The sequence below is a fragment of the Sipha flava genome, unplaced genomic scaffold, assembly GCF_003268045.1.
Source record: "Sipha flava isolate LNK unplaced genomic scaffold, YSA_version1 410_pilon_pilon, whole genome shotgun sequence".
In the NCBI taxonomy this organism is placed as follows: domain Eukaryota; kingdom Metazoa; phylum Arthropoda; class Insecta; order Hemiptera; family Aphididae; genus Sipha; species Sipha flava.
This window is the reverse complement of record NW_020273129.1, coordinates 22130-34102: the sequence shown is the minus strand read 5'-3', so window position 1 is coordinate 34102 and position 11973 is coordinate 22130. Positions and strand designations below refer to the sequence as shown.

General features: G+C 26.6%; 2 protein-coding genes across 3 annotated transcripts; one reads left to right on the top strand and one right to left on the bottom strand.

Moving 5' to 3' along the window:
• Positions 1-672: 672 nt before the first annotated feature.
• Positions 673-5587, top strand: LOC112688876 (UPF0505 protein C16orf62 homolog). Its single transcript, XM_025562284.1, has 19 exons — positions 673-785; positions 1263-1362; positions 1709-1916; positions 1981-2183; positions 2239-2369; positions 2467-2634; positions 2691-2859; positions 2916-3085; positions 3172-3272; positions 3477-3652; positions 3740-3883; positions 3951-4120; positions 4182-4344; positions 4409-4592; positions 4657-4796; positions 4867-5029; positions 5098-5225; positions 5285-5416; positions 5477-5587. Exons 1-19 carry the CDS (start codon positions 757-759, stop codon positions 5585-5587), a joined length of 2790 nt encoding a protein of 929 aa, XP_025418069.1. The 5' UTR covers positions 673-756.
• A 191-nt stretch (positions 5588-5778) lies between these two features.
• Positions 5779-9881, bottom strand: LOC112688877. 2 transcript variants are annotated; one of them, XM_025562285.1, is made up of 10 exons: positions 9326-9881; positions 8343-8447; positions 7907-8108; positions 7493-7742; positions 7209-7436; positions 6942-7153; positions 6559-6880; positions 6278-6502; positions 6045-6161; positions 5779-5960 (listed from the first exon to the last, which is right to left on the bottom strand). In XM_025562285.1, the coding sequence occupies exons 3-10, from the start codon at positions 8083-8085 to the stop codon at positions 5811-5813; spliced, it is 1683 nt and encodes a 560-aa protein (XP_025418070.1). In that variant the 5' UTR covers positions 8086-8108; positions 8343-8447; positions 9326-9881; the 3' UTR covers positions 5779-5810. The 2 variants fall into 2 exon arrangements, with proteins under 2 accessions (XP_025418070.1, XP_025418071.1); XM_025562286.1 differs by having other exon boundaries at positions 5811-5960; positions 6278-6466.
• Positions 9882-11973: the final 2092 nt, after the last annotated feature.

Sequence of the window (11973 nt, the reverse complement as noted above, 5' to 3'; positions counted from 1 at the left end):
TATAACTCTGACATTGCATACACATAACAATGATTATACAATAAAAGTAAACTTACCTAATTATTTCACTATTATAAATGCTTGGAACTGACGATGTTGTAATTGTATGATCAAGACCTCTTTCACTGATTGCATCCCTCAAGAATGGTACATATAAGTCAAAACTAAGTAATTATTATTATTTGATTATTATTAAATATAATCGCTGAAAGTTTTTTCATGAAATAATCGCAGGTGATAGTCTTAAACAATAACCAAAGTGAAAATGATTTATAATTTTAAAATGTTATTAGTAAACCGTTAAATACATAAAATACATAAACACAGTATCCTAATTCTTTGGTGTTAAATTCCTGGCAGTAAAAATTTTGATTCCGAACAGTTGGTGTTGCATAATAAAATGTTTTCTTATCATTTTTATCTCTTATCAATGAGGAGAACTGACCCAAGCCCACAATATTAAGTTCTACGTTATCAGTGATCATAATAACATCTCAATCACGGTTTAAAATATATATATTTATAATATATTTTAAACCGTGGTTTCAATCATGAAGAGTGTATCTGAACATGTCCTTCTTGATTGATAAACGCAACTAAGAACTTCAATTTTAAAAACGTTGACTTTAAAAGTTGTAAAAATAATAATAAAATATAAATGTTATATTAATTGCTATCTTTCTGTGTTGTTTAATATAGGTATTCATAGGCAATTCTGAATTTATTATTTATTAAACATTTAAATTATAGCTTAACATGTCATCTCGCACATTTGAATGGAATTGGTAAGTGTTAAAACGCATAATTTTTCAATAATATATATGTAATTAATTTCATAGCATCATAATTATTTTATTTACTAGATACATATTAGTTATATATTGTTACATATACGTATACATATTGTTATTAAATATTATACAATAATAGTTATTTATAAACTATTATGGTGTAAGATAATAAAATACAAAATGTATAGGTAGCTGCTATATATTAACAAATGTATTATATTATAACTCAAATCTAAATTTTTATATCTAAAGAATTTATATTAATACTACCTTTCTAATCCATACTCATTTTAAGATTAAGTTTAAAACAATTTTTAAATAGTTTGAAATATTAAGTTTTCCTGTGAACAGAATGGTGAATTAAATTTTTTTTTCAACTGCTATAAATGCAAATGCATTAATTTACAATTAATCATCTTTTTACTAACAGTGACTTATAAATGTTTATTTATTTATTTTCTTAATTGACAGGTATAGTAAACCTATTATTAACTACAACAAGCGTAAAAAAAATTGTGTTCTAGAAAAATGTGGTGACCATCATCCATTAAAACTAACATCTACAACTGTGGTATGTAATTATAATTTTAAATTGTTATAAAATTGAAAAATTTGTCTAGTGATATTAAAAAAACATTATTTATTAACATTATATTATTTGCTTTTTTAAACATTGTTCCAAATTTTATTTTTGATAAATATCACTACTTAAAATGTTATTTAAATACACAAATAATTTATACTTATACATTTCATAGTTATTATTAATTTTATATTTTCAGCTTATTAATTCAGTTATAGCATTAAATAAAAACTAATAATAAATAATTATTTTCGAACTATTTGTAGATAGTTTTCTTTTTATTGATAAACTGTTTTATAGTTAAAATTTTTATTTATTTTTATTTTATTTGCAGTTCACTAATAAAAATGTATTGATTGATGATCCTTTATCATCCTCAATTACTTATGGAGATGATCCTCTAAGCCGACCTGCTCAATTAACTCCTACTGCTTTTGATGACGCTGATAATGATTGGTTGGACGATTTACCACCCTGGTCACATTATAAACAGAGCATATTGAACAGTTACACAACTTCTGAAAAACTTTCATTTCATTCTCGTAAGTAATATAAAAATAATGTGTTAGTAATAGCATCATTGCATCGTTATTATCATCATTTTAGTTTCAAAAAATGTTCAGAGTGCTACTATACGATCACGTTTAGAAGAACTGGAAGAATTTGACGATCAAGTAGAATATTCAGAAAAAGAGCTATATGATTTAACACAACAAGAATTTGTATCACATATGGACAACTTGGGTAAAGAAATTATTCATGCATGGAGTAATGAACAAAGAGTGAAAGCATTGAAAATAGTTATACAGGTATTATTCATTTATTTATTGTCTTAACTATCTACATGACCAACATTTTTTTCAGTGTACCAAAATTTTAAGCTACACTTCACCAATGCAGTTTTATCCAAGTAAATTTGTTTTAGTAACAGATTTATTAGACTTATTTGGAGAACTAGTATTTAAGAGGCTTAAATCAAAATCAGAAATAATTGAGTAAGATTCTTATAAAATAAAAATTTTAAGTGTACGCCTAATGTTTAAAATAAATTAATTGATATACTAATATATCTTTGTAATTTTTATGAATTAGTGGTCATGTAGTAAAACTTCCAGATAATTTTACCCCAAATATGGTACCAGAAGGAGCAAAAGAAACATGTCAAAATTGGTTTTTTAAAATTGCATCTATTCGTGAGCTTCTACCTAGACTGTACATTGAAGCAGCTATTTTACGTAGTTACCGTTTTATCAATCCAAAGTTAGTATATTAAATAATTAATTTTAAACTCTTAGTTATGGATTAATATTTTACAGTGAACAAAACAATGCTTTATTAAGACTAATAAAAATGGTTCGTGGAATTGGTAATCCTTTAGTAGCATTGTATGCACGATGTTATCTATGCAGGATCTATGTTTCTACAAATTTAACTGTAAATTATTTTGAAGAAAGTTTCAAGGACATCTTATTGACTTATAAACAAGTAAAATATCCTGATTTATTAAATATCCTGCTTTTTACTTATGTTTTGTTTTCTAGTTAAACAGTAGATATGTTAGTAAAGAGGTGCAAACTCAAAATATGAGCATGGAGAAATTTTTTCAACTTTTGTGTCCAGCATTAGAGTGGATAGTAAAAGGATTAAGTGCTGGAAAAGATGCACTTAAACTTGATGAGATTGTTAGGTGGTGTACATTACAAAATCTCCAGTGAGTAATTTTATTATTTACAAATATTTTTCTTTAATTTTTTTTTTTATTATTTTTGTTTTTCAATAAAATACCATGATTAACAGTGGACTACTTATCAACACTATAGTGAACACATTTCCTGGAAATTATCTAGCAATAAAAGCAGAATACCTTATTAATTTAATATCAAAATGGGAATATGATGGTTAGTTTTTTTTTATATATTTTACTATACTTTTTCAAACAAATTTTATATAAAATTGTGTACTTTTAAATTAGATTAAATTATTCTACAAGGTAATTTGACATTTCTATAATTTTTTATTAATAAATTATTGACATTTTGTGAAGCCTTATATACTTATGTTGATTTATAATATAGAATTTATACATTTTTTTTTTTATTTAGTTGTTCCACAAACTTTAGTTATACAAAATCTTGGCAATAGCTTAAGAGGTCATATTGTACCGAATGCTCAAAATGTTTTAAGAGAAGCATGGAAAATGGTAACCAAAGTTAAAGACTCTGAAAGATATATGGCATGTGCTGAAGCTTGGATATACTTCATTGTAAAACATTTCAAGGTAAACTACTATCCAAAGTTAATTATTTTATTTTAAATAATATACTAATACTATGTTCGAGTAATAATTTTATTGCATTACATAAAGAATAAAGAAATAAGCATATTCATGAATGATATAACTAGACACTTGAGTAATCGTGTAGGAATAGAACGATTTCATTCACAGCTACATAATATCTTACAACATTTACTTAATTATATAGAAGATTTTGAAAATACATTCCATTTAGTGAGTATTCCAACCAAATTAAATTAAATATCAAATTATAAATGTATTATATATAATTTATTTGTAGAACTATTTATTGCCCTACTTGGACATGTTTGGATCAGATACAAATAAAGCAGCTAGTTGTAAAATTGTTTTAGAAGCATACCGAACACGTGGGGAAAATGTCATGTCAACTGACCCTGTGATTAATGATTGTCTTATGTACATGTGCAAGATACTACACGATTCTGTTGAGTATGTAATTTTTGAATATTAAGACTAATTAATACTTACTACATATAATTAATATTTTTAGTTCTTTAACAGTTGAAGATGAAGTACGTCAAATTAGTCGTCTAATAGCTTGTTTTATTTTTCGTGTCAATTATGGCAATGATCTAGAAAAATATTTGAATTTCTATATGGAAGCCAGAGGAGTATTTATAAGATTAGATTATGTGCAATCGGCACTCATACAAGTAAGAGCTTATTATAAAATATTCCGTTTGTGTTGTAAATATTTCGGTTATTACAATTATTTAGTGCGTGAATAAATTAATGGTCATGTCTGTATCAGCATCAAGAGTGCTAGTTAAAAATTCATTTGCACGTGCATGCTCAGCATATTGTTATATTACTATTCCATCCATTACTTCTCCACTTGTCAAACTGCAACTTTATATTTTAACTGGGCAAACATCACTCTTAAATGGATGTCTTGGACAAGGTATGGATAACATTAAACATGTTTGTTTAACAGTTAATAATTAGTATGACATTTTTAATTTCAGCTGATGCATGCCTGAAAGCAGCGTCAATTACAGTTAGAGATTTTCCAGCATTACTAGAAATTGACGGTCACACAATTAATACTGAACCCATACTTGTATCTTATATTAAGCAAATGTTGTCAATTTTACTTGTAGTGCCAGTAATATTTGTTTGATTTCTTTTCAATAACTTAATATTTAATAATATTACTCATGTTACTTGAACTTTAGGATTGTCCTGATCAAGAAGTCATGCATCAAGTAAGAATTTTGATCAACTCTATCAGACAATACTCCTGGACAGATCCAATGCAACCACATTTACTCTATTTGTACGTACTAGATATGATGGCTACTGCAACATTGGACACATATCCTTACAGAATACCAGATGGTAATGAATGATATGATTTTTAGAATCAATACTAAATTGTAAACAACTTATATAATATAATTCATTAGTGGATTCTAACGATGTTCTCTATGGCCGTGAACCACAGTTTGTGGCTGATGTAGACTCTATGTGTACCATTTTGTTGGACAACATACTTGAACAATTAAAAAACATTGCTGATAAACCTAGTTGTCAAGTATGTTTTAAATATTATTCAATAATTTAATATACCAAAATATAATAATTATTTTGCAGAAACAATTGGCATTTGAATTGCTCATACGTATCATTGTCAGAGCAGATCTAAATGAAATTCAAATGGCTACATTAGCTATTAATCTCTGGAAGTTAACGAGAAAAAATAAAATAATAGACTCTATTATTGAAGTAAATGAAATATCAAACATTTAAATTCAAGCCTTGACCAACTGTTTTTGTTTTTTTCAGGATAATAAGGTATCGTATATTATAGATTTTTGTGAAAATGAAGATGACGATATATATTATAAATTTATAAACAAAATTACAAGAAATCATATAGACTCTGTTCAAAAATAAAATTAATATATACATATATTTATTATTATTGTTTTTTTTTTTTTTTTTTTTTTTTTATGATATTGTTATGAAAATATTTTGAGTCTAATATTAATTTCAATACATCACAATAAAGTCATATTAAAGGTCAAAACAACAAATAGTGTAAAAATACCTTACAATTGTATCTATAAATAAGTTAAGATCTAACATATCAGTCTTATTGGCAAATCAATATTATCATCTAATAAATTTCAAGCTCATAATTCATCTCTTGAATATATTTTTTTACTTGTTTAACAAATTTTTTGTCCAAGTTCCATTTATCTAATCGTCCCAAATGTTGTAAATTTGAACACTTATCAATGAATTGAATAACTGTTTGGTGATTAATCTATAAATAAATACACAAAAAGTAACATTAGTACATATTAAAGAATAATGTATATAGTTAATACTTGTAAAAATATTTACTCACAATTGGATGTTCATCATTAAATACAATTTCCAATCGTTTGAGATTATTGCACATGATAAGAGGTGGCCTTTCAAAAATTTGTGTATTCCAATACAAATTCCTTGAATCACTATACAACTGAAATAAATTTAATTTATTGATAAAATGTAATTTATTTAAAAGACAAAATTTGTACTGTCAAGTACTTTCAAGTGTGGGTCAATTATAAATTTAAATATATAAGTATAAAATACCTTAGCTTCTTCTAAACAAGGGCAATTTTCAAAAAACCAATTTATTGTTTCAACAGTAGGCATATGCAATTCAATTGATTTGAGTTTGGTAAACTGACCATCTGGTGTTTCAAAAATATGTAAATATCCTTTTAACACATGTAAATTTGGACAACTTTTTAATAGTTTAGCAACATCAATATCAGATTCCTGGAAATTAGGCAGAACGGAAGATAACTGTGTGCTCTGTAATTATAATACTTTAAACAACACATAAAAAAAAAGCTGATTCATAAATGCACCTGATCAAGAATGATGAGCTCTGTTAAGTTATGGCCATAATTTTTCACAAAATTGATGAAATGACGATTCATCATGTAATCAAGATCAATAGTAAGAATTTGAACACGACCCCAAAACATTGAACCCTGCTCCGGATCAGCAAAATCCCGAGGAGTGCAGACACAAGACAGTCGGGTATACAGTTTTTTTAAATGTGGTAGACATTCCTTGAGAATAGCAATTTTTTTACTGGTCAGCTGCATATCATATAACTCTGTTAATTGGAAAATTCGAGGCTTAAGAGAATTCTCATATACTGTCACCAGTGCATCTCCAATATTCCTTAATAATAAAATTAATTGGTTATTAAAATATAATTTTAAAAAGAAAATTATTATCTAACCTAAAATAAAGAAAACCCCCTAAGGATTTTAGACTCTTGACACATGCGAGAATCATTAACAAACTGGCATCTTCTGTATTAGTATCTTGAATTTTCAATTGTTCTAAGGTAAAACAACAAACATTTAAAAGTGATTCATCATCATATACTAGACTAAGCTGTTTGCAGAGTTCATCATTAGATACATTGTTTATTTCTACATGCATATTATTCTAAAAAAAAAAAAAAATTAGAAATCATAAATAATTATAATAATAAAATGTATACTTTAAACAATAAATATTTGATGCCTGCTTCATCTACATTCCATGAACCGGTTATATCTAAATGTTTCAAGAATAGGGCATTTTCACCAATAATTTTCAACATTGAATTATCACAAATAGCAAAAAGCTTTAGAAATACAAGTTTTGATGCTAAACCTTCATGAAGTGATTTTTGAAGTATATACATTGATGAATACACTGATGGAGTATAATCATTTTTATTTGACATCTATAAAAATAAAATATATGATAATTGATATTAAGAATATATAAATAAAAACTTACCATAAAAGTTATACATAGTCCTCTAAGATGAGTATCACAACGACTTAAAAGAGAAACAAAATCGTGGAACTCACGTTCCATATAACCCTCAAAAACTATTGGTGGTAATCGATGAACTCCAACATCCAACATTGTACTTGCTATAACAAGCCATCTGCGTATTTGAGAACATATTAGTCTTAAATATGGATTTCTATCAAAAACACCATCGAGTTCATGCCAAATTTGATGATCTTTTTCACCATTATCTCTAAATTAATACAATATTAACAATATAAGATTTATTAATAATTTTCTAAACTTCATAAATTAGATACATGTTAAGGATGGTAATTTTTTAATTTGGATTTATATTAGGTGTTATTTAAAGTATACTTTTTATACTTATTACTTATTGTTTTAAAAATAACTTACAATAGAACTTTAGTGTAGTCCAAGATGGTGGTTCTAGCCCAAGCGTGCGCATTATTAATAAAATATTCACGAAAGCCATTTATATTTTTTCTCATTTGAGGGATAATATCCAATATATATTTGCATGTCTGTTCCAACGCTAAAGATTGCAGGCTTTTAACAGAATTGTATGGAGGCATAGTGATCAAATTACTTGAAATATCTAAAATAATATAGATAAGAAATTAAAATAATTAAATTATATTTAACATTGAATTTAAATATTTTTAAATATTTATTATATGATAAAAAATCTAGAAGGTATTATTATCATTTTATACTTAAAAAAAGAAAGAACTTAATTAATTTTTTCTAGTCATTCTCAATATTTTACCTAAATATTTATTTAATAAAAAGAGAATATATCTGAAATCTATACAAATATAAAACTACTTACTTTATAACTAAAATATCTTGAAACAAATTACTTAATCAACTATCTAAGTCTCTTCCTGATGTTGATAATAATAATTTGCAGGAAAAACTACTATATTAATCATTACTGAAAACAAGAAATTACATCATTACATAAATAATGCAAAAAAAATGTATACAATTAAAATAAATAATTAATAAATTAATAAACATTAATGAATTAAAAGAAACATATAGAGTCATAAACTCAACATAGAAATGAATTATTAGTTAAAATTTTTATTCATTTATAATTGTTAATAATTTATTAGCTTGATGTTTAAATATTTTAAGAAAAACTATTTTTTGATTAAATAGGATAATTATGTAAGATGAAAATTACTTTAAAAACTTCTGTATTATCTTACCTTAAGTTAAAAGGATACAATCAAGGAACAGAATTCACTATTTCTCACAAATAAAATTAATTTGAAAAATTGTAGTTAGTATAATATAGTATATATTTATTATAAATAAAATATTGAAAGTAGATTAACCAAAGCATAAATACCAGATTTTAACAGATAAAAGTAAATAGTAGATTATATTTTCATAAATAATAGAGTGATTTCAGTATAACAATCTACCTACACATTAGTTATTAATCAATTTGGCAATTGACTGTTCCGAAATTAGATTTCACCGGCATACAAACAACAATTGTTAGCGCTTAGATAATCATAATTTTTTTCGGAGGACTATACTGAGATAGTGATTAGTTTAACACAGGTAATACACGCTAATGAAATTACAGACTAGTTTAATTGTATCTATATAAAGACAAATGTAGAGGAAACTAAATGTTAAAGTTGGAACAATTGGGATAGAAGATGAGAATTATACATCAGACTACATAAACTCACATTACTGACATGAAATACGAAATTTTGAGCACAAGAGACTATTGGTTGAAATTAATTCATGTTTTTTCTCGTATTATTTTTAAAATGTAAAAAAAGTACTTACACAAAAGGCTAACGTAAATGAGGAATTCGACCGGTTCAACAAAACCTTCAACTTGACAATGAAATTAGCATTTAAATTTAAGTTCCACTGCTTAAATTAACTATCGCTAATTTATTATTTTTACGAACTCGACTTGACTCCGTTTGGTGTTTTAATATCAGGCAAATTGATTTTAATTTTTAAATTTCGTTAACATAACCTGTTAACCTTTACTATTTTGTATTCTTCTCTTTTATACAATCGCTTAGGGAACGCTTAGGAGGGGGAGACAAAAAAAATCCCACTATAATCCCGTTCCGTGGTGATAATGGTACACGGCAAGAAAAACCATCGAAGCAAATAGTTTGAATAGATCGAAAAACGTAACGATTTCCAGATCTCATATAATGACACTGTAGTTGTGTGTTACCATGTGATATTACAGTCAAATGTCACTCAAATGTCCAGTCATCGAGTCATGTTGGCTAGATGAATTTTCCTCCTCTAAGTGATAGGTATACACTACACTCATAGACAAGTATACTAACTACAACTGTATAGTACGCCTACGATACAATCGGACGGTGATAACGAAAAAGTAATACATATAATACGGTCCCCTCAGATGATAACCAATAAACAACAAATATTAAAATCATGGACCACGGTTGATCCTCAGAATATTCCGTGGTTGTAAACGTAATCCTTGTCGGTCCCTCTCTCTCTCACCCACATTCTTCCACACTTTTTCTCCCTCTTATTCAATGCGCACAGGGGTCTAAGACCTTAGTTAGACATGCCGTTATTATTATTATTTTTATTATTTCTATCATTGGGTCAATGGCAGTTTATTGACTGACATTTGAACCTATTCTCGTCCATACCAACGCACTACACCTGTATAAAGTATGTACCCATTTACACATAATGTATAATACATAGGTATGTTAGGTACGTTAGTGCCGATACTATCTAAAATCGAATACAATTATAGAAACAACAATACTATACTATTACATACAATACTATTATTATTGATACATATTACAAAAATTTACTAGTTTACTATTGACAAAATAGTTTGATCCAGTCCTATAAATTTCATATACACAAATTCACGCACTGTTTTAATCATATTTCACCAAATTAAGAAGTATATATGATACGTTCAGAATACATTAATGGGAGAGAGAAAAGGGGCTTTTAAAAAGGTGGAACTTTTTGGGGGCTATCAAATCTTTGGAGTAGCAATTTTTGTGTGAAGTTTTAATATGTGAAAAAATATATTATATGTCATTAAAATTCAAGTAGTAATGAACAACGATTACAATATACTGAAATCTACTGAAACACATTAGTTAGGTACCTACACAGGGCCGGCGAGAGGGTGGGGCAGTAGGGGCCCGGACCTCCGGAGGGGCCCGTTGTCAGAGGCGTATTTAGGCACAGCCGCACAGGCCCTGTAGGCCCGGGCCTAGATTATGTAAAATAATTTATTTTATATTACTATAAAATACAACATCCAAAGTATTTTATGTATAAAAGAATATTATTAAATCAATATATGTTATGGGTAATAGGAACCAAAATCTAAAATATAACTTTGGCATCCACAGTTAACTTATGGAAGAACCTATTTTTACCCGGTATTCGTCAATTGCGCCGCATTTGGAACACTACCTGTATAGTATACATCTATTGCGCCGATATAAAAAGGGTATATTAAAAAGGTATACATCTATTGCGCCGGTATAAAAAGTGTATATTTAAAAGGCATACATCTATTGCACCGGTATAACAACTATACAGTACAAGTAAAAATCATAATGTCAAAAAACAAAAATTAAAATTAAAATCAAACTTATTATTTTACATACTTGGTATTTACACTAATATTATAATATATATTTACATTAAACCTACAAATTTTGAAAAGTTCTAAAGTTTAATATTAAAATTAGTTATGTCTATTTACTATTTATTTTTTTGTCATAAATTAATGGTTTGGTCTATTTGTGATAACTAAGAGATTACTTATTACGATTGTTGCGTTACATTATTTTTAAAACTTCATAAAAAACAAAAATATTTGGATGGGGTGAATAAAAATATTCCCCGAACGCTTAGTGGAATGCCTCACAGGTATTTTTTGTTCTTTCACCTGATATATTACATGATGACCAAAGATACGAGGGAAAAGTTGCATTTTCATCAATTTATGTATCAATGAGGTAGTCGCAAAATGTATTAACTCGAATATCGATCGGCGCAATAGATGTATATCTTTTTCCAATCTCAAATTTTTCTTTCTTAACCTGCGATTTTCGGCGCAATTAATATAATAGCATTTTTACTACCGGTGTGTAAAAATTGAATTTATTTAAAAAGAATAAAGTGTAAAAAATTTTTCAATTTTCTATAAATAACTCAAAAAATCTTTTGAAAATACCATTTATAAAAAATATTAATATAATCTTTCAGTGAAAATTTCAAAGTCTGTACAGCAATTTTTTTGAGTTTTTGAATTTTTTTAATTACAATAAAATAAAAATTTTAATTTGTAGAAAACTATCGCGTAAACTTTTTTATCTAATTAATTTTTCGACTGTTTTTTGCATTTTTTAAAAAAGTACTGGAAAATTTATAAAATTATTCCTTTTAAAATACCA